Source organism: Micromys minutus (genome assembly GCF_963924665.1).
Source record: "Micromys minutus genome assembly, chromosome: 7".
Lineage (NCBI taxonomy): Eukaryota > Metazoa > Chordata > Mammalia > Rodentia > Muridae > Micromys > Micromys minutus.
The window spans coordinates 53,664,849-53,688,482 of NC_137976.1; the positions used below are offsets into that span (position 1 = coordinate 53,664,849).

Here is a 23,634-nt window from a genome sequence, read left to right on the forward strand (position 1 = left end):
GGGAGAAAACTCACCTTTCAGTTTATACTTTAAAAGAGAGACAGCCATTTATTTGGTCAATTAAGGGTCCAATTTTGTAGGATTCCTGGAGATTTATCAATCAGATTGCTTAGAAGATAAAAGAAACCATTGTTACTAATAGGTGTCACTATTTAGATCCCAGATATTTAGTGTCTTCGAAGGTAGAAGGCTTATTAGCATCAAGAACAGAGGTTATAGATAACTGGCAATTTTTTCCGCTACCCTAAAATAGTTCATTTATGTTCTCTTTTATTTTTCAATATTACTCATTTAAAAAATTTATACTCTCATTTCATAAAAAGATATTGTATATAAATCAATCAATAGCAATTAAAACAAATTTTAAGATTAGTATTTGATTCTTTGGCAGGAATTTGGTATAAGAAGAAAAAAGATCACATCCATAGAACACAAAAGTCCAGTCCACATGGAACTGGAACTAGAGTGTTTTATAAGCCTTTGCTATAATTGGTTTTTAATTTATACACATCCTCTTCTAAAAGGATTTATGAAGCTTTATATATCAATCAGTTTTTAAAACTAAAATTTAATCAATAGCCATTCAGTTTACAATTGCAGTTATAAATTCTTCTGAAAACATATCAACAATCATAAAAAGCAGAATTTGTGACACAATATGAAGCCTTGCAAATCCTGTGTGCCTTCTCCAAACTTTCTCCATCATGGATGCAGGTAAAACAACCACAGATGCACTTAAGCATTCCTCATTTAACTTAGTGTAGAGTAGATATTTTTTAAAGGGAGAGGGATGCACTCTAAAGTTTGCTAAATAAATATTTTATTTAATAACATTCTAAATAAAATAACAATAGCTTTCTACTTCCCTAACAATGGTGACTTATGTTGTTAATGATTTGCAGTTGAAAATGGAAATATGAAAATTATGAAGAAAAACAAAATCACTACTCCAAGATTTTCCATAATAAACTTCAGTTTATATATAATTTTATATTAACTCATTGGTTTTTATTTATAAATCTATTTAGGCTGCCTTGATTAATAATAATTTGTTAATGTTTCTTCACATATACCTACTGATTCTTAAGGATCTATCCAGTGTTCCATCAAGCATTTACTCAAATATCTTAGACAGCTTTGTCACTGAGAAAATATTTGGTGACTCATCTTGTAAAAAATGTTCATTTGGGTAGTTTAATACTGGAAGAGGTCATTGAAATTGCCTAGACTAACTTCATATCATTTTTAAAGAAAAATTGGTTCATTGGCCATATATTTTTTCTTGAGGAGCACAAAATTCAATGAGTCTCCCAAGTGCTGCACAAGTTTTTCTCCTTTAAAAAAACTGTCATTTATTTTTATAGATCTTATACCTGATGACTGAAAATTGATTTAAAGTTATATAGTAACATATATAAGTTACATCCAGTAAGTATCAGAAATGCAAGTGTCTTGGGGTCCAAATTAAAATGCATATAAAATCAACAACTGGCTTGGTGGTTGCATTCTAATGAAGACATTCTGCTCAATGCCTCCATTCACTTGCAAAATACATCTATTGGGTCAGTAACAGAATGTCACTTATGTTTATGGACTTGCATCACAATATAAACCTGTAGATTGATGTCTATATGCAGCTGAGGACAGGTAAAAGATAAGGCAAGGCTCAGGATTAGATAGTAGAAAAGGAGGACAGGTGCAGATTTTTGAAATGCACCAGAGATAGGGAGAAGAGAAGGAGGAGGAAGATGGAGGAAGAGAAGGATACCCTAGATCTGTGTGGAGGCACTGTTGCATGATGACTTTTTCTATTTTTAAATATTTACCACTACCATAAGCACATATACAATGCCAGTATAAACACATATAGAAAACAATCATACAAATAAAATTCTCACCTAAGAACACCAGATTTATGTCCAAAGCAGAGGGCATTGTCAAAGAGACTTGTATTTATCATTATATGTTTTACCCTACACCAAGGTTCCAAATGTTCTGAGATTTGAAATAAGCTCACACCATTCCATTTCTACCCAGTGGAAAGTGATCAGACATGATGTAACTTGCTTCCATGATGCAGCACAGTACAGAGCTTCCACCCCCCGTGCTGTTTGAGTTATGTGCCATGCAGAGTTTTAAGTCAGGTATGGGCTAAAATAATCATCAACATAACCATCTTGAGGTCTGAAGGATCCTGAGGATTTCAACTAGTCTATTGGCCTAAAACTCCTTTGTGCTTTCAGATACATATCCTGTACTGTAAGATACACACTGCAACTATTTTCAACTCTGGTATTTCATTAAAGGGTAGTTTGCTGCCATGAGTATTACCTATCACTCAAATTCCTAATGTGAGAAACACTATATCAGGTGTATCATCTAAAGAGTACCAAGATATCAAGCAAGAAATGTGGAATGTAAAAGAAGTACCAATTTATGATAACTTTTGTTCCTGTTTGCTTGTGAATATATACTCCACCCTAAACTTATCAATGTACTTCACACAGAGGCAAAGAGACGCACAGGATCCAGTAGTACCTACATGGTTTATAGTAAATGAAAGGATACTTTTTAATCAAAATTTTCAAAAAAAAAAATAAAACCCAGTATCTGTATTCTGACAGAATACAGAAAATCTAATTTTATATGTAATTCACATCTGCTTTACAGAATGGGAAGACTGGATAAATATGAGAAGTGGTGCAAAGTTGAGTTTTTAAAAAGTAACAAATTTGTAAGACACTGTCTAGGTCTGCAAGAATGAATAAAAAACACAATGTCATCTTAATATTTAAGCACAAGGATAGAAATAGTCTCACTGTAGCTTAAAGAGAAACAGACAGTCAAGTCTCAAACAGAAACCAGTCAAAGCATAACACAAATTAAGTGGGACTATAGCACATGTTGAAGAGTGATGAGGACCAGAACTCAGACCCAAGCATCATGTAACAAATCCATCATCCTGAAAAACGCCTGTACTTCATCTTTCAGGAGCTCAGTACCCTTTTCTGGTCTAAGTTCTTGAAAGCACCCAGGAATACATGCATACATGCACACATATAAAACACACACACACACACACACACACACACACACACACACACACACACACACACACACAGGGGGTAGGGGGAGATATGCTTCTATCAATCAGTCAAAAGAATAACACTTGTCTTGCATACTACAACTTTACCTTCCAGATGTTACCAAGTTCACATGACAGCCCCATTGTAACTACTCAATCCTTCTTGTACTTGGCAAGATTGTAAAGCCACCCTGAAGGGCATGCTTCCCTAGACTCTGTAGCTTAAAATGTAGGGGCATGTGTGGAACCTGACTGGCAGCAAGATTTCTGCAGATAATATAAGATGAAGTGAAGTGGGATTTGTGCAGCCAGGGGGATAAAATCAGCCTTCAAAGATCCACTGAAGCCAGACTTCAAATACTGAAGTAGAGAGTAGATTGTTTTAGTTGTCTTTTTTCAGGTGGTTGTGTGTGTGTGTGTATATGTGTGTGTGTGTGTGTGTGTGTGTGTGTGTCTGGGGCTGAGTGACAGGCAAGTCTTGTTTACATGAATCTTGGAAAGGAAAGCTTTTTAAGGCAGAGGCTTGGAAGATGTGAAATCTAAGCAGCAGAATTGAATAAACATTGACAGTGTTGTAAACAACCAAGCATATCTCTATTTGGAAAGGCAAGGAAAGGTTACACATCAGTCAGTCTCTTTAGCTGAATTAATAGAAACTTCTGGTTTGTAACATCTTCAAGGTAAAAGGATCACAAACTGTAAATTCAAAAGGGAAATGCTAATACATAGATACTGTATAAAACGACAGTTATTTATGAGATCTCCTAAATACATAAGATGCTCTGAATATTTTCAACTAATAATTTTTGTACCCTTTATAGTAAGCAACATCAGACAAATTATATCCCATAGAACATGTAGGTATTAATATACAAACTTGGAGACTACACTAATTTTGTCACTTTTGAAAATTTTTAATATAGCCCATAGAGTATATTGAATCAACTCTAAACTAAATATTGTCCAAGAAATATACATTTGGTATTGCCTTCTTTACTCTAGTAAATATTTCAAAGGGGAAATTTTTTTTTTTCATAATATTATCTGAAAATGACTTCTTACTATGGATGGAAAATTCCAGACTGAATGTTGCCTGGGACACGGATCCTATTTACTCAAAAGATATATGTGTGTTGAGTTCTCTCTCACACGCAATGCCAAATATTCTTCTTGCTGCACTTACAGAACAAAGCCTTAGTATTAAAAAGCTACCTCTCCAGAGTTTTGCTTGGTGAATGTGCCTATTTCATCTTCTGGGAATTCCTAGCCATGTCATACCAACATTAACAGGCACTGCCATCACCACTGTCACCTCTGCCAGCTCCTCAGCAGCAACCAGTTCTAAATTTAATGGCCTTTATTTAAGCCAGAATCATTACTAAATATATGTTGATTTTAAAAGGTACAAAGGTCACTTAGATCCATGAATGAAAATATAGAAATGCCAATGGCCCTTTGGACCCTCATTAGTGATGATTAATATACAGGTAAAGGTTTATTTAAAAATGAGTAAGCAATCATTTTTTTCTTATAAACTTACATCTATGTAAATCATCTTCTTTATTAAGGAAGAGTATCATGTAATGGTTACACATGTGGGCCCAGGAGCCATGTTCAAAAGCCAGATTAATTCATTGTTGTCTGTGTAACAAGCTCATTTCTATTCCAGTTTCTTTGCCCATGTGCTAGTAAGCATAAAAGGAATGGATATGGTAATTAGTTTAAAATACTGTGTGGTATTGGCATAATTTTCAAATGACTAGACCCTTTTGCTTGATCTCAGCCTCCATGATGTTCAGATATCATGAAGCAAATATCCATGTCTCATTTCACTCCCAGTGAACACACTCTGAGGAGACTAGAATTTCATTAGAATCCTTTGCTGATTTTCAAAGGCCAATATGGAGAGACCATGCTTAACATCTTTGACAAATGGAAAATGGAGAGCATACTTTGAAATAGAAGTCAAACAAAAGGTTAATAGATCCTCTCATATGCTAAAACGCACATTCTGATCTCCCAGTTTGTGTGAGAAATAATTTTTATATACATTTCTCTATTTAAAAAAAAACTGGAAAGCTGAGACTTTGGGGAGGTAGACTTATCTGCATGACTAACCAAAAAAATAACTAAAAAATATGGACAAGAAAAAATTTGTAATTAATGAAGAAATATTAAATTAGAAATCCCTAAATGTAGGAATGAAGACCCAAGGAAGTGTGATTAGGGTAAACAGCTCTGACTTTGAAAGTACATAAAATACTTTTTAATCCAGTTAATAAGCTGCTATCCAACCTGACTTTTCTACCTGGTTGGAGTCAGTGGACATTTGGAAGGTAAAAAGTTAAAGATTAATAAGTTTTTGAAATGGCCGTGTTTAGGATTCTTAGATATGGTTGTTCTTGGGATAGTCACAAAGCATGGGGGTAGAATGTGCTCTGTGTACTCAACAAGGTAGTTAGCTCCTGAAACACATGTATGTACACAATAAATCAGAAGGAACACCTGATGAATTTAAAGAAGAAAGAATTTGGAACCACTGCCCCTCAAAATCAATGTGTGGAGAAACACACACTGATTAGAGATTCAGTTGGGACATATAGTTCAATAACTCTCACTCCAATTCTTCTCATAATGCATCAATTAACTCTGTTTCAAAACCCAGACTAAGTCACTGAATCTATGAGAATATGGCTTAAATTAAAGTCAAAATCATCATCTCTGATACTATGCTTATATGAAACTTATTAACTGTTTCTGCTTTGGGAGTGTCTGATTCTGCAGAAGAAACTTAGGAAATATCAGAAATATCCCTCACCTGTGATTAAAATCATCAATAATATCCTAAACATGAGAATAATACAGAAAACATACTATCAATTATCAATATAATTGCTTCCTTACAGTGCCATGCGGAAATGAATTTCATTAAAAAGTCAGATTCTCTTCTCATTCATCCCGGGAACAGTGCCACCTACATCCCTGGAAGATGTCAGATTGAAACAAGTGCAGAGATTTTTACACACAAGACTCTATGTTATAGAATGTTTAATGGCATGCTTCCCTGTATCCCACCAATTAGTAAAGTCACTGAAAGTACCTGACTATGGAGTCAGAGGTAAAGTTTGCCAAACTTAGACATACAAAACCATGATAGAAAATGTAAGCAGAGTCTTAGACAATCCCAAATGAACCAGAAAATGAAGTATTACAAATGTGTGGGTTTTTAAAAAAATCTTTTCTAGTGTCTTCTCTGTACATGATGTAATTAAATCACAATGATAAGTGAGTTTCACTAATAAGGTGTGATCCAGCCCAAGATGGAGTCGGAATTTTCAAGGTCTGCCATAGACGATGCTTACTTTGGGTATAATAAAAAGACACTGTGACTTGTTCTGCCTCAATGTAGAGAAATAATTGTTGTAAACTCAATTAGAGTTCTGTATACATTTTCTGAGGGGTCAATAATTCTAAACATAGAAAGAACAGAGCAACAAGAATAAAGACAATTATATATATTCTAAATGTGTCCATGAGTGTTTGAATAATAACTAACAAGCAGAAAGTCAGCCTTTGAAATAAGAAACAAGATAAAATATGGGTATTTGAAGTAATGAACACATTAATTTTAGGGGATATTTGTGGTTAGATATTCTACTTCTAAATAATTTAAGGTTCTCAACTGGGAGACATATTATGATAACAAAACTAATTTTATTAAACTCAAAGTCAAGTATATATTAATAATCAAAGACTTTATGATTAATTAAACTAAGAGAAAAGTAAAATCTAGGATTGAAAATATTTTTTAAAAGATGAGTTTAAAATGTAACTCTCTCTTACTGATGTCTTAGAAAGATGCTGGGTGAACTGAAAAATAGTGTTGGGAAAGACTGTATCCGGAAAACACCTTAGTAGATGTGAACACAGCTGACATTCCATGTAACACAACCAGAGCCCTACATCCTAGTGGGAGAAAGAAGCCACTGGAATCCATCAGAGTGTTTTGTTACTTAAATTTAGAGGAGGAAACAATGGCACCTTGGCAACACTAGTATAAAAAAACAGAGAAACAAACAAAACAGAAAATGAGAAGTGGCATGCAAGGTGATTGAGAAAGCCCAGGAGACATTCCTAGGGTCTGGTCAAAGGAAAGAAAGGTCTGGGTAGGGAACCATGCAATGAACAGGATTGAGGGAAGGAAACTACACATCCAGCCAGAGTCGAAGGGGAAAGCCCAAAGCCTAGAAAGTTTACCATAGTCTGTCTGAAGGCCATAACTTGTTTCATATTTTAAGGGACAGTCCAGTGTAAGGATGTCAAGTGTCTGATCTCTGAAATCAAATGGACAAGGGCATGCAGATGATTCACCTTGGCTAAACAGTGTCCATCTACAAACTCTAAAAGTAACACAGAGGTGAGACCTAGGCTTAGTAGATCAATGCAGATGTGCTTTCAAACTGCCACAGTTCTAAACAATTTGAAATTTCCCTGAGAGATTTTTTTCCCCACAACTGCCCATTTACAAAAGCCAGGTGAATGTCCCTTTCACTATAAAGTCAAGTGCTAGCAAAAAACATTAGACAAATGATGTTTGAGCAAAGGCAGAAAAGGTTCAGTGAGGAAGAGATATCACAGAGCAGGAAAGAAGAAAAAAAAAAAAAAAAAAAAACCCACTACTAAGAAGCTTTGAAAGTCTGTTCACAAATACACTGGGGCTTTGGAGAAATGCCACAAGACATAAAGACAGCTGCTACTACGTCTGACCCCCAAAGTTTGCTCACTGGAACCCATCGAACGGAAGGAGAAAATAAGCTTTAGCAAATTGTTCCCTACCCTCCACAGGCTTCCAAGACACTTGTGGTTATGCACATTGACAAGCAGAAGTAATAAATAAAGGAGGAAAAATTAAAAAAATAGATAAACAGATTTAACTGAGAAAAGGATTCAATGAAATAAGTTAGCAGCAATGACAGGTAATACCAATAACTAATAATTGCAGTGATCTCCCTATACTGTTGTGCTTCCCTTGCAGTTGCTCAATAACCTTAGCTCTTGCTTCCTCAGAGTTTTTCTGGGCTTCCAATGTATGTAGTGTAGTGTGTGTGGGTGTGCATGTGCACATTTCATAGAACATGTTGCTGTGAACCCATATGTACTTATGAAAAGATTGTGGACTCTGTAACAAGAGAGTATCACCCAACAAAAAAACATAATCCTTATAGTTCCTTTTCTAATACTGAAAATGTTATTATGGTCACAAAACAAGACCAAATTAAATGTAATGCCTTCCTTTTTTAAAAACAAAAGCACTGACCAAAGGGCTTTTTTTTGTTTTTGTTTTTTTGTTTTTTTTTTCAAGAACAGAGTATTGATGAATAAATTATGGTACTGGCTGCTATATAACCATTAGGAGATGGGTTATTAAATATTTAATAACAAAATATTAATAATATACTATTCAAGGAAAATAAGAAATCAAAAGATATATGGGAACTACAATCCCAGCTTGTTAACTTAAATGTGCCTCTGATTGAAACAAAGCTGGGGATATTGTATAACACAATTACTAATTAATACAGTTTCTCTGATATTTAATATTGTTTAATTTTTTCATTGCTTTCTCATATTTTTTGGTATATTCCCAATCTTCTACAATGAGCACATTAATTTATAATGGAATTTCTGAAGAAATAAGCCAGTTTTTTAAGGCACGTCAGAGAAAACTGTAACTTCACTCACTCATTCTAAGAATGTAAAAAAAAACATGAGCACTGCTTCTGAAGGCAATAGGAAGTAATTCAAAGTTTCTTCAATGTTGCCAAGGTTTATTTAACAATATTTTCTCACCATATATTATACAAGAGCAGAGCTAAGCAGATGGTCTATGTCGGGAATCCAGGAATCGAGGAAAGCCTGCCTTGCTGCACCTACTTATCATACACTATGTTCTACATCTTATCCACATGCACTTGTTCACACTCCCATTAACTCTCTATCACCTCATTAAGTTCCATATCTAAAACATACATGGGATCTGTGTGTGAATATCATCACACAGAAAACCTAAATACGTCTCTGTATCCAAAAGGGGACAGGATAACACTGTATCCATCCAATTTTATGAGCTTCTAGATCTATACACTTGAGGCTGAAGAGATGAAATGGCTCCACAGTTAGCACTGGCTGCTCATTAGAAGACCTGAGTTCAATTTCCTACACCTACATGGTGCATTATAATCATGCATAACTCCCACGTCATGGGATAGGTTACCCACTTCTGCCCTCTGGACACATGAGACACACATGTGTTTCAGAAAAAAAATATTCAGACATAAAAATAATGAAGTCTTTACAAACAATAAAATTATAGTTGTTCTTCACATATTTGCAAGTTTTATGTGAAAAATGTTACTTCATCATCTATAAATTTGAAAAGGGAACAAAGAAAGAAAGAATAAATGAAAGGAATGAAAAAAGAACGAAAGAAAGAAAGGAAAAGAAAAGAAGAAAGACAGAAAGAAGGAAGAGAAGAAAGGGAGAGAGAGAGAGAGAGAGAGAGAGAGAGAGAGAGAGAGAGAGAGAGAGAGAGAGAGAGAGAGAGAGAGAGAGAGAGAGAGAGAAGAAAGCCAGCAGGCCCCAGCTAAATTTGTGCCCATATTCTCTATGCAAATGGTCTCTGGGCACCAAATTTGTCCTGCAGGCTCTGCATTTCCTTCATGTCACTTCCTTCCTGTGCTAATCAAAGGCCCTTTATTCTTTAAGGATGAAGAACAAACGGTTCAGTCTGGCATCCAAGGTTCACTCTGTTTCTGGAAGCTTCTTTGGCAATCCTTACCAACAGAAGTCCTTAACTCCATGCAGGCCAGAGTCAGTACCACAGCTACAAAAACAGAATATTCACCCCTTTTGTTCTTTTCTTCTCTTTGGCCACCTGTCCTTCCACCAGAATTAGTTCCATGTGTCTTCATTCATTTTCTCTCAAATTACTTTCCTAATCAGCCTATGCTAAAATTTATCATCTTTTATCTATTGATAATAGAAAAACTAAGAATATTGACCTCTCCCAAATTTTTATTGAGTGAACTTACTGTCCCCTTGTATAAATCATTACACAAACCAGGTATAAACCAAGCTGATGGTGTGCTTTGGGTGACTTGATTACAAATACATAATGCTACCAATAATTACAGGCAAAATAATCAGTTCATTTTTAATTTGGCCATGCCAAAAAATGTCAGGAAGATGTATTTTCCTTGAAGAGATTTGCAAGAATTATTTTCTGTACATACTTGAATCTAATAAATGTGCATTGCTTTTAGAATACTATTTAATTCCATTGCTTTGTTAATTAAGTCTAGACTTCTCCCCAGTCAGAATAAAATCATAGGCTCGTCTAATTTTTGGAACTCAAAGGCACCTTACAGATTATTTCCACAATCAGTGAATGTCTTGCCCAAGGCCACATAGTTGGAGAGTCAGAGATGTTTCTTCCATTTAATTCTGTAAGCTGCCCACATTTCAACTATTGGTTACATTAGGAAGACTAGATCAAAAGAAAGGGCCTGAATCTAGAGATAGGGGCCAGGGCTTCAGTCTCAATGCTTTAACTTGCTTTATCCATCTCTGTCCTCAGCTATTGTAAGGAAGTACAGTACCCACATATGACCTAAACTCTTGGGCTAAGGCAGGAGTTAGGTAATGGAAAATACCCACACAGAGCCATTTTCAGCTGTAAACTTGACTCCCCTTTACAACCTGCTGTGTTTGAGATCTCTCAGACATATTCTGAGGCTTCTACCTCAATTCTGCCAATGCATTCAGCCTGTTACAACAGCTTCAAGCCTTGTCTGAGTTCCCAAACCCATCATCCTTATCTAATAAAAGCCTCGAGCAGGCTCCTCACAGCAAGCTTCTCCTTTCCCTACATGGCAACTTGAGCTCTCTTGTAGAAACTCAGAATTCAGGAGGCACAGCCCTTCTCTAACCTGCTATGCCTGTCTGTAGGCTTTGACCTTGTAAGAAGCCACAGGGAGTCACGACTGCTCCTCTGTGTTTTCCAGAACTAGTAATTCCACACTTTTCCAGTTTTTCTCTTCTGTCATTTCCTTCTTGTTTGGATTTCCCCTCCTTCTAATCCTTTGACATTTGGGATGTGGTGGTCTCTGTTTTACACTGAAGCCTTGTTGAGCTTCCTTTGGCTGTTATAACTCTGTCAATGTTACATATCTACATATCCAAATCTGGCTTATCGTTTAAACTCTAATTGTGCATCAGCTTACTAAAGGAATACTTTCTTAACTCTACAGCCTTAGTTAGGTCTACCTGAGGTATATAGGCATGATACTTTAGCCTCCCCTACATCATTTTACACTATAATGGTAATTCATTTATTATCTTCTGAGGGCCTGTCTCTCTTGCTATGAGGTTTGTGAGAGTGTTTGTGAGAGACTTAAGGATTTATAAATATTTATAGAAGGAAGGAAAAGAGCCAGAAGAAAAAGGAAGTATATTAGTTATTTTTTTTGCATTTCCAGCTACTTTTCTGTAATATGTACTCTGTTTATAACCAAACCAAATGACATAACTACCTATTTTTCATATGGCTCACATCATAAACACAAAAATAACTTTAAGCCCACAGAATGCCCCCTCTCCTTCCTCCTCAGCACAAACCACATCACTGCCTAATGGGAAAGATAGGAAATTAAAATTTCAGTGACAAAACCATCGTCCTTAGTGGGATAAACTTTCAGCCTGCATCTGATAAGCTAGCACAAGCTTAGGTTAGTTCACTAGGATACATCTTGCCCTAGCACTTTAGGTAAAAGCAGCATTAGGCAGTTTCTTGCTTTTCCTATGCAGACAGAGGGTAGTGAGCAGAAAGATGGCCTTGACAGGCATTTTCCAGATCAGTCACAACCCAACCAAAGCACCCAAAACTCCATGCCAGGGCAGCTAATAAGGATTTCTTTCTAGGTGTGTGCTATTTACTACCAGAAGCTCTTTATAGCTTTCTGTCCACTGTAACAGACACATTACCTTCTAAAGTAGAGAGAAGGGAGGGGGAAAGAGGGGGTGTGGGCGAGAAGGAGAGAGGTAGGCATCTACATTAAATACCACAAGCATGTGAATTATCTGTGCTTCCTCATTAATTCGATTAAAAAACTAATTTACATTGGTAATTTAAATGTACTCAATCAAACACCTGAAATAGGACTAGAATGTGGCCTTATATATGACATCCAAAGAGATTCCCCTTAGTATTATTGTTACTGCAGTGAAAGACTATCATAATTTATTCATGTCAACAATGCTAGCATATAATTGTCCATTTATTTTTGGGATGACCTTAATTCCTACCAAAATGAGAAAGGAGGGATTTCAGAGAAGGGACTGTTTGGAAGTTATCTGAGCATCATAGTTCTGGTGTACTGCCACCTCAGCAAGATTTATTAATCTTGGAGAATCTCAGTTTCATTTACTAAACAACAGTGATTCACACAGAGTAACATAGCCACAGAAGCAAAGTTAATTGAAATCTAGATCCCCTAACAGTTCTTCCTTCCTTCAGCAGTTTCTCAGTAGTGCAAGCTAAAATATTAAGTGGGATTGTCAAAGGCTTATGGGAAATGGAAACAAAGGTGGTTAGCATGGAATTAAAAGTGGACATGTATTTTCCATTTATTTTGGCCTCAGCTCTTTTAGCAGAGCAAGAAAACAAAGCAGCTTATGTAACCCCATATCAATACTGTATCTCTCCTCAGCATTAAATTAGCACTAGGAGTTCAATATGGCTCTCACCCAAGTCCAGAGAAAGTCGGAAAAATAAAATGATGGAGGAGGAGAAAAAAATAGATGTGGATGCAGGTAAATTCTGTTCAGACTGTTGCAAAAAGCAAGATAAATCCCTTTAATTTAACTCATTATGTTCTATTCAGAAGCAAATAGTGTTTTATAATATGCAAACCATGTATCCAGACATGAGGCAAGTTATATTTCCCTGAACTTATCAGAAAACTGGGGCTCACATGAGACTTTACCACTATTTTACCAGGCAGCACTTCAAAGCAAACAAGCATATTCTAACATTATCCCATGGCCTTTCTGTGTAATCATATTTGCTACTTAAGGTTTAGACTAATGCTGTTCATGACGATAGTCAGATATTTTCAAATGCTAAAGGATAAAAACAGCACCAGATTTCATGAACAATGAAGGAATCATTTTGGAAGATCAGTTATAACATAAGAAAATATTCATTTATTAATGCCCTTATTCCATTTTGGATAAATGTATAGTGCAGAAAATATACTATGTAGGCAAAAAAATAAAAATATTTTGATGAGAAAACATACTTTATGGAAAGTGTAGCTTCAAGATCTGACCAGAACTATATGAAATGAACCACAACAGACCCCTGGTGTTAACATTTATCAGATGAAAAAATTCTTAAGGTATTATAGACAATTGCTTTATTCCATGCTATTCTGTATCTTTGGATATTAATAAATTACTTTTAAATGACACTCAATTTTCAACACTCATGGTAATAATTTGAGCTATGAATCATTTGTAATTAATGATCATCACTAAATTTATGACAAGGTCTCTTCTGCTACCAAAAACTAGATAGAAAACAACCCTCTGTGAAAATGGTGGAACTTTTCTGAATGTGAATGTATTATTTTAAGTAATAGTAACACATTTTCTTAAAAGGCAAATGTAACAGAAAAAATGAATTTTGTTTTGAACTAAAGACTTACAAGCTCTGTAGTCATTATTAATATCTACATCTAGGAGGAAGTTGCATCTCTAGATAGTAATTTATCTCTACATCACCTTCTCAATTGCTTAAGTTCCTTCAATATTTTATCTAGCCCATACCATTAAGATATCATGCAATTTCTTGTCTGAAGAAGCAATCCTAAAGGACTTCACCAATTCATCTTTGCTGGAATTACACTGGATGCAAGTATGGTAACTAACCTGACCAAGAGCAAGTCACAAGGAAGATAGCCATGAAGGTTACTACTAGTGTCTGTAAGAAGGGCTCACATTCTGGGCCTGTCTGCAGCCCCGCACTGAGCAGCTGGTGTGAGAGTCCCCTGAGGGTAGTCTGTACTGTCTACAATTCAGTGAAAGCATGCTTCCCTCTTGTACTGGCTACTAACAATCCAAATCTGGCTTTAGGCAGGAGCCAAGGGGACCTTCATGCCCAGATGAACCAAAGATGGGGGTGGGTGGGCCAAGTGGAGTTCATCTCCTCTACAGTCCTCAAAGGGCACACAGCTATTGCCATTCCAGATGCCAAATGGAGAACAGTGCCAACCTCAGAGCACAGCACTGGCTGCTCTTTGGCTTTGAATCTGGAGCAAGAAAAAGAAGGAACAATTGCCAGATGACAAGGAGACCCAGCCAAATCTCAGCCAATGAAACAGGGATCCCCAAAATAAATCAAGCACAAAATGCACTGTCCTAAATAGGGTGGGCTTTGTTGGTTATTTGAGTTTTATCTGCATTCAAAACACAACAGAACAAAACAAACAAAGCAGAAAACCAAAATAAGACAAAATGTCTCAGTTGAATTGTTTCTTTTTGTTTCCTTAAGATTACAGGTACATGTGAAGAAATCTGAACAATTTCAGATTTCTAGGATTTCCTTTGATGGTCTTAGACACTTTTCAAACTAGGTGTCATTAATATAATGCACATGGTTTTCAGAATATCAAGTAAAATGCAACAGGCTACTATGTTAGAAATTATCCCTTCCAATATCAGAAGGATGTTGGGTAGATAATGATTGTCAACTTTGTGAAAGTACCAGGGAATATTTAGAAAATCATGAGAAAAGCATGTTTTTAAAAATTTACTCATCTGTAAATATGTTTTGACAAACATATAAGTAACTCATTTCAAAATCGTTATAATGATCCTATCATGAGCAGTGTGAACCAGAATGTGGCTATTACTGAGACCTTAGCAATCTATGTCAGATCTGCCTATGGCTACAGAGTAATAACCTAACTTTGTAGGCTGTCTCCTGGGGCTAATCCAAATTAAGCAGTAAATATCCCTATACTTCAGAAACACATAGGGTAAGACATGCTCAACATTCTGAACAAATAGAATCTAATAGAAAACGCACACCAATAACAGCATTCATCTGTGAATCTGTGGAGGTAATCATAAGAAACAGCAGATGGAGCTGATTTAAAAGAGCCACACATTCTGACATCCTGCCTCTGTGTGTGTGCATGTGTGTGTGCTTGCATGTGTATTATGTACCTGTGTGTATGTGCATGTGTGTGTGCATAAAGATATGTGTATGTAAGTACATGAGTGTATATGTGTATGTTTGTGTGCATGCATGTAAGTGTGTGTGTGGTACACCTCCAATCACTCACACTGGGGTGAAGGCATAGGGCATTTCATTTGACAGCCTTTCTAGAATTTCTAAGGATATAGAAGAAAGATTGTGTATGAGAGTAATTGTTGTGAGCATCATTTTCTCATTCCCATCTGGCAGCATGACCTTCTTGCCCTATAGAGCCTATTATTCAAAGGTACAACTACCTGTTATTCACCACCCTTCAGGGGATTTTAGTGCTTGAGGACTGGGTCCGTTTTCCAGAAGTCAATGTGCTCTGTTTAATGACCCTTGGAAACTTCTTCTCTGGAAATGATATTCTCAGGAAAACAAAAACACTCACAAACATAAAACTACTTTGCACAGATAAAGCTACCATGCCTTAACAAATTCTCAGCATAGGCAGCAATGGTCTTACTGAAGAGGACTGCAGGGCTGGGTCCTTTGGGTGGGAAGCTCTTTTTGAATGTAAAGTTCTGGTCCCACATTCTATCTGACCCACCCCTATCCTTCATAAGTGCCATCTAACATCAGCTCAGCATTTTACTCTGTCCTTCACTCATGAAATTTTATGGCTGTGGGAAGAATATTCCATAGCTTTGTTCAAACTTAAGAGAAACATCAAGTGACTTACTACTTTATCTCGAGTGCTAAGTTTATAGCTAAACAGAAGAAAGAAAAAGATGACCCCCACAAACTGACATAATACCATTAGATTTTTGTTAACATCTCAGTATAAAAATAAATAAAAGGCTGAACTAGGGCATCAGAAATCACAGAGAAAGTACTGACAGCGTTGAGAGGGAAAGAAAAGGCAATAGGGTTCCAAAGATGGGTTGGATATTATTTTCCATGCGGGCATGTCTAGTCAGAGAACTATGTTCATAAGACCTAACAATTTTGAAAAGAAAGGGGTCAGTGAGTTCTAAGACCAAGTTTTATAGAAGCTGCAACTCCTAATTGTGCCATGGGTGAGTTCCAGCTGTCACTCTGTATGTATTTCAAAAAAGAACTTTGACATTGTATTTATTTACTTGTAATGCTTCAACAAGTAAACAGCCAGGAGTCTATTCTCATTTGCTTTGGCAAGAAGGCTGTATAGCTACCCAAAATATCCCCTAGCAATGAAAAATGAAACCAACAAATGTAACATTAGCAACCAGCTGTCAGAAGAAAATCAAGGGAAGATTTGCCAGTCTGGTCATTTCATGGTGAGGATTCATGAGTCTCTCTCTCTCTCTCTCTCTCTCTCTCTCTCTCTCTCTCTCTCTCTCTCTCTCTGTGTGTGTGTGTGTGTGTGTGTGTGTGTGTGTGTGTGTGTGTGTGTGAGAGAGAGAGAGAGAGAGAGAGAGAGAGAGAGAGAGAGAGAAGAGAGAGAGAGAGAGAGAGAGAGAGAGAGAGAGAGAATGCCTTGCATTTCAGTATTAAGGAACATGGAAGTGGTACAGGTCCTAACCATAGCAGGATGCCTGCACATGAAGGGAAAAGGATAGAGGAACTATCAACGACAGAGTGAAAAAACAGACTCTCAACAGATAATTGTATAAGGCTCCTCTGGCCGGTGGGAATGGTGAAAAGGGGGAAGCCAAAACACAACAATGAACTCTTATTTTGGAAAGATTTTTTATACTGTTGAATATATATGAAGGCTCTGGATTCTCAGCCTTGAGTCAGATGCAAAGAGTATGTATGTGTTTGCATTTATAACCTTTGTAAATTCACTTCACAACCCCCCGAACCCCAGCACAGAACGAAGACATTTTCAAAGTAAAAACCCAGTACTAGCTATTCAAACCCCCAAGTATGAAACATTCTGGCCATTCGGAGCCAGTAGTTATTAATCTACGAATAATTATCAAATGCAAATTCATTCTCTCTCTCTCTCTCTCTCTCTCTCTCTCTCTCTCTCTCTCTCTCTCTCTCTCTCTCTCTCTCTCTCTCTCTCAGACCGACATTTCCTTCTCTCCTCCACCCTCACCCTTCCCACATCTAGGGGCAGAATAATTTTGTAGGAGTTGTTCTGTCTGGAGATGCAAGTGTCAGGTGGAAAGCAGCTACCCAGCAGCCTCCTAAAGTTAATGCCAGTTTCCTCCTGGAAGAGCAGAAATGCAAAGGTATCAGCACCTTGGACGCGGGGACAGCAAATACCAAGGCAGCACTTGGAGTTTACAGAGGAGCAACCCCAGCGTTCCTGTCACTGCCTCCCACCAGCACCACCAGCTTCACCAGCAACACACACACACACACACACACACACACACACACACACACACACACACACTCACACACACAACACACACACACACACACACACACTAGCATCCAGACCCTCACACGCGCCTCTCTGCCCCCAGTCCGCACAGGCCAGCTCTGAATCCGCCGCTACCAGCATGGATATTGCAGCAAGTCTGCAGGCTCCCGCTCGCCTCGGGACTTAGCCTGGACTACAGCACCGCGGGTAGAAACGCATCAACGGACTTGTCAATAAGCCGGATTCTGTGTAAACCCAAAGCTCTGGTGACCCCATCGAACATCCCGGACCCAGCGGCGGCAGGAGGGGCCGCGCGGGGTCGCCACAGGCTCCCCCTACCTTGCAATGAGAAGAGGGACAGGAAGAACCCCAGCACCCAGACGCTGTGCAGCCAGTAGGTCCTCATGTCGCCAAGCGATCCAGTCGTCTCTCCTCACTCCTGCTCTCTCTAGTAAAACGCGCTCCTCGCTTCCCTTGGTTTCCCTCAGGGCTCTCCCAGCTCCAGCGACGCGGACGGAACAGTCTCTGGCGAATCCCAGCAGAGCCTCGTTCTCTTCTCCAAGAGCGCGAGCCCGGGTCCTGAAGGATGCTCACAGTCCGAGCCTGGTGTCAGCACAGAGAGCCCTCTTTTTTCCTAGAGCTCTCCCGCTCTCTTCTTTCCTACCCTCCTCTCCCTTACTCCCCTGCAGCTCCAACTAAATGAGACTGTACTTAAACAAGCAAGCGCCTTATAGGACCTGGAGCCCAGTCGAAAGGGCCCCGCTACTGCCATCTAGTGCGCACAGCCTGGCAGCGCCGCGGCCCTGGATTTGCTTGTGTGAGGGAGGTCGGTCCAATGCAGCCAATGTCCCCTTTCATCTCAGAAAACACAGGTGAAAAGCCCTTGTCTTCTTAAGACCTTGACTTGACCTTGTCGCCCCGTACATTTGACTTTTCCCTTCGCAGGAGAAACACCTTGGATCTCACGGTTCGTGCATCTTCTTATTCCATGGTTCCCTTTCTCTCTGCCCTCTCCTTTCTTAGCCCAAGGATTGTTTGAAAGCCTCCTCCAAAAGTCACAGTGACCTCCACCTTGAGATTCCAGTGGCCATTTAAAGCCTCATCCTATCCAATGTCATGCTATATTACACAGCATTTCCAATTCTCTGTATGTGATTTTGAAACACTAGGGTCAAAACAGTTCTGATGTGGCTGACCTTAGCTATCATAGCTCAGAGAACCTCGTCTTGATCTCTCTTGTTTATATCCTCTGTCTTCTTGCTCTAATCACCCTAATTTGAAGTTTGATTTTTTTTTTTTTTGAGAGAAAACTCCAACATGAAAACCTACCCAACTCTCCTTCTTCTAAATACTCAGAAAAAAAAAAAAAAATTCCCAGCAGGGTACCAAACATCTCCAATTCAATGAATGACTCAGGGACAAGAGCTAGTGAGAGCCAGGTAGAATTCTACTAAGTCACAAGAATGGGGCAAAGGCGGATTTTCCCATCTTTTCCCGAGGTTTCTGCTGGCTGAGAAACCTAAGGAAACCATTTCATTTTATTCACAGATAAAGTTTAATATTTGAATTATGTGATCATGGTGCCCGTTGTTCCTTTCAGTTCTTCAAGTAATGTCTCTGTCGTATTTCAGACCTTGTCATGGGGAGCACATTGTGCCAGTTGACTCTTTGCTTTGTGTGGCTGTCATGGGCGCTGGTTACTCAGTACCAGCCTTTGCACCAATTTAATAGTTCTGAAGACTGAAGAGTACCATCATCATAGACCACTGTAAAATACAAGTGTGAGGAGCAAAACTGCCCCTGTGGACAATATATGCTCTATACCCGCTGTTGTTTGCTTTGGGAACCATTTCCTGTCTTGGTTCCAAGACCAACAGTTTTCTTGGGGAGGAAAGCTTATGGTCCATCATCTAGGAAGTTAGAGAAAAAATTCAAGACAGGAAGCAGAGACAGGCGCATAGGACTTGGATGTCTGTTGCTTATTACCACACTTCCCAGGATCTAGCTGCTATTTTTTTTATAGGACCCAGAACCACATGTTCAGGGCTGAGGCAATTTAGAGTGATCCTGGCCCTCCCAACATCAGCCATGAATTAAGAAAATCAGCTACAGGAACGCTCACAGGCCAATCTGATTAAGGTTCCCTCCTTGAAAATGCCTCTAGCTTGTGTACAATTGACATAAAACTAGCCAGAACAGGTGAACCTTTTCAACTGGGCACTCAGAAACATCACTGTCCCACAACAGTTTTTCCTTTCTTTGCTTAACCCCAAGATCCCATGTCAATATCAATATCACCATGCAAAATATTAAAAATATAAAAGTTTCCACGGTGTTTAAAAAAACGCAAACACTTAATTCTTCCGTCTCAGAAACATAGAGACAGGTTCAAAGTAAAAGCTTCTCTAAAATAGCCACAGCCTCTCTGAAACATTCCAATTTTCTCTAAACTATCCAGTGTTTTCAAAAGTTCAAAGCACTTCTAAATTTCTAAAGGTTTTAACTGGAGTTTCCTGAAAAAATAGTTAAAATAAAATGTAATAAGTTTTAATCGCTTTGCCTCTTCCCCTTCCTCCCACCCTCCCTTCCCAGACTCCTCCTCCATGCCCCACCCCCCAAAAAAGCTGATATGTTCTTCATCCCTAAAGGGAAGAACCAGAACATAATCAGTCTCAGGCAGGCTCCACTTCACATCTGCTGATGCCCTGGGGGCCATCTCATGCTACCAGCATCTCCAAGACTCTGGGATCTGCTGTGTAATGAAGTTGCATCTCCACCAATAGCTTTTTCTTCACAAATTCTGACCCACCCACACAGTAACAAGTCTCAGCTTCTCTCCATGACACCCTTCAATCCTTCTGCTTCAACTGCAACTGAAGCTGCATCCTCATTTTTGGTCTCAGCTGTTCTCTCACAGTGCGGAGTCTCAGCTTTTCTTCAGGACTCAGCTTGTGCCTTCAAACAAGTACCATGTGGGTGACTATTATACATGTCCAAATTTGGCTGCCAGCACTGTGCAGAGTCATTGTCCCCTCTGGACCACAATGTCTGTCTGCTGACCCTGAGGAGACACTTCAAGAACGTTCAACCTCAAGGAGGCTGACTGCTCAGTCACTGCTAATGTCCCAGTGTCAGCTAACCAACATCAATTGTCTCAGTAAATCAAGAGTTTCACACTGGTGGGTCTGCAGCTTTTTTCATCACAGTCAACTCTTCATCCTCAGCTTCCCGGAAATAGTCTTAAAGTTCCAAATGTTGAATATCCCCAATACTCTTGATTTCTCCCTAAAACTCTGTAACCCAGATCTTCATTGCCTAAGCTGCTCTCAATGGCCTTATCTTCTAAGCAAGAGAATCACGGCTTATAAGCATAGATCAGAAAACACTCCACACACGCATATTGCGATTGTTCAGAAGTCCTTATGAAACGTTTTCTTAAATGTAATATATGCCTGGAAACTCTTTCCTAAATATTGTTTCCTAGGGGCAAGGATATGTCATATCATCTTTCTTCTCATGTCTTTCATTTTATTTCCGGGACACTGTTTGAAGCAGGGGAAACTTTTTTTGCAAACTGACCAGATAAAGCTGCATATTGAAATCCCATAAACAGACTTCATTGAGGCCACATGCCTGGAGGCTTTGCTTTGGCCGAGAATGGGCTGCAAATCACAGAGATTACTACTTGGAACCTTGGAGGGAGAGGGAGGGAGAGAGAGAGGTAGGGAAGGGGTAGGGGGAGGGTGGAGGGAGAGAGAGAGAGAGAGAGAGAGAGAGAGAGAGAGAGAGAGAGAGAGAGAGAGAGAGAGAGATCTATTAGACTTTTCTGATTGTGATGTTTTGCCTACAATTTGTATACTTTCTTTCATATAACATTAGGAATGGTATACTTAATATCATGGTGGAAGACATACCTATTAATGGCCATATTGTATAGTTAGGTAGAAATTGCTTTGTTCCCCATTATAAATATTAGAACTTCTTTATCTGCACCCACAGCTACATTCTGCACCATCAGTACAACTACAATCATAACTATTTTGGTTATAAAGATACCTATGGCATAAAAAATAAATCATAGACATAGATCACCTTCAGAACATTTTACCCAGAGGCATTTAATTCCCTTTCCTACAGCTGTCTTCCAATCCAGCTGAATCTCAAGGTTTATAAAGCCTGTCAACTTCCATTGCTAATGTGCAGTGATGGTATTGTAATTTGCTCTGGGAAGCTTTCTTACACCACAGTTAAGTCATTTACACTCTAACAAATGATGTTCTGTTGGGTTCAGGAATTCCTAGACATCTGCCCACTCCTCCCACTTACTTTAGATGGATTTTCTTCTGAATTGCAGAAGCCAAAAGGAATAAAAAGGAGAGACAACTTTCTTTCTAAGTACAATTAGGCTCACATCTATAAAATACCCTTTGACCAGAAACCCCTTCAGATGCTAGGCTGAATCACTGAGCCATAAAATAAAGATGACTCTTCTAGGTGAATGACTTGTCTATTTTCACCTTTTCTGCAATAGACTTCCCCTAGTCCTTTAGGTAGGTAACTATTTGCTGGAGTTACTCCCTGCCTGCATTATGGTCTAGATGCCTTATATTAACCAAGAGAAAGTGATATACACAATACCCACCATATTAGACTTTGTCATCTGCCCTATAAGTTCTTTTAACTCTTTCCAATGGTAGTTAGAACATATACAAAGATTCTATGAAAGGTTATATATATATAATTTATGTAAAATCAAAAATTATGAACATGAATAAAGATTTTCTATGTGTCTGAATTGAGACTGTTCTAACTCTGGAGCAATAACTCTAAAATGAGTAACAGTGTTCATTTAATATTAACTCCTGTGGTTAAAAAGTGGCTTCATGTGCAGGACCTCAGTACAGAAATGGAGAGAATTTTAGCGACTGAGAATTCATCTTCTTGCTTTAATTATTTTACTCTTGAACTCTACAGCAAAATGAATTTATAAAAGGAAATGCTGAAATTCCATGTTTCAAGAAATAAAGTGAACTTCCAGAAAAAAAAAATGGCTTGGTGGGACTTTAGAAGAAATGGGGATTTCTTCTAAATGTGACACCAGACAGATATGTCACCCTTCTCTGGAAGCTATCTCTTCCTAGATCTCCCTGGAAACATTAAGAGGATCAATTGAAACAATATGGACACAGACAGTTCCAGCCCCCATTAAGTAGTCTGTGAAATTTGGTCCAAACAGACTTGAAATCTCATCATTTTGTCCTTTGCATCTTCTAGTCTAATTCCCTGTCTAGTCTTACAAGAGAAATCAAGGCTTTCTAAACACAAGCACTGGGTCCATCGTCCCACAGCTCAGCAAAAATGCAAAGCCAATCTCTTCTAATATTCCTGGGGGGCTATGCTTTACTTCACCATTTTATTTTACATGTTATAATTTTGGGCCATTTGAGAATAAAAAAAACTAACATTTAGAAATGTAGAATGACTGGTTAACTTTAACATCATGTGTGGTCGTTTGAGGTGAGACATTGGACCCTGCCCAGTGAAATTTTTCACTGAAACCGGAGTTTTGACAGGTGTCAGAAATAAAGAGACATAATAATACCCCCTTTGATCCAAAATAACTTCTTTTCCCTTAAAATATCTCTATTTGCAACTGAAAAGAAAGCAAGCTCTTCTGGCTGAAGAAATTGCTTTTGCCATTAGGATGCAAATGGCCAAGCAAATTTGTTACCCAATAAATCTCTTTGGGCATTATATAGACATAGTCTTTGAATTTGTAAAGTCTGAGCTTTAAAAAAGAATAATAAAAAAGAAGCTATAAATTCAACATCTATATGACATTTTTGTTTGGAAAGCTTGCAAAGGCCAAACAGCCTTTTAAGAAGAAGAAATTAGACTACCTAAAAGCAGTTAGAAAGACTTCGTGAT

At 38.2% G+C, this 23,634-nt stretch overlaps 1 protein-coding gene across 2 annotated transcripts in view; it reads right to left on the reverse strand.

Annotated features, from left to right (window-relative positions):
• LSAMP (limbic system associated membrane protein) overlaps positions 1-18,112 on the reverse strand; it is a gene marked incomplete at both ends in the record, with an annotated part of 2,089,443 nt that extends 2,071,331 nt beyond the window's left edge. For both annotated transcript variants that reach the window (XM_080918681.1, XM_080918680.1), the window contains one exon: positions 18,046-18,112. In XM_080918681.1, the coding sequence (XP_080774807.1) occupies positions 18,046-18,112 (67 nt within the window). The remainder of the gene's footprint in view (positions 1-18,045) is intronic.
• Between the last annotated feature and the right edge of the window lie 5,522 nt (positions 18,113-23,634).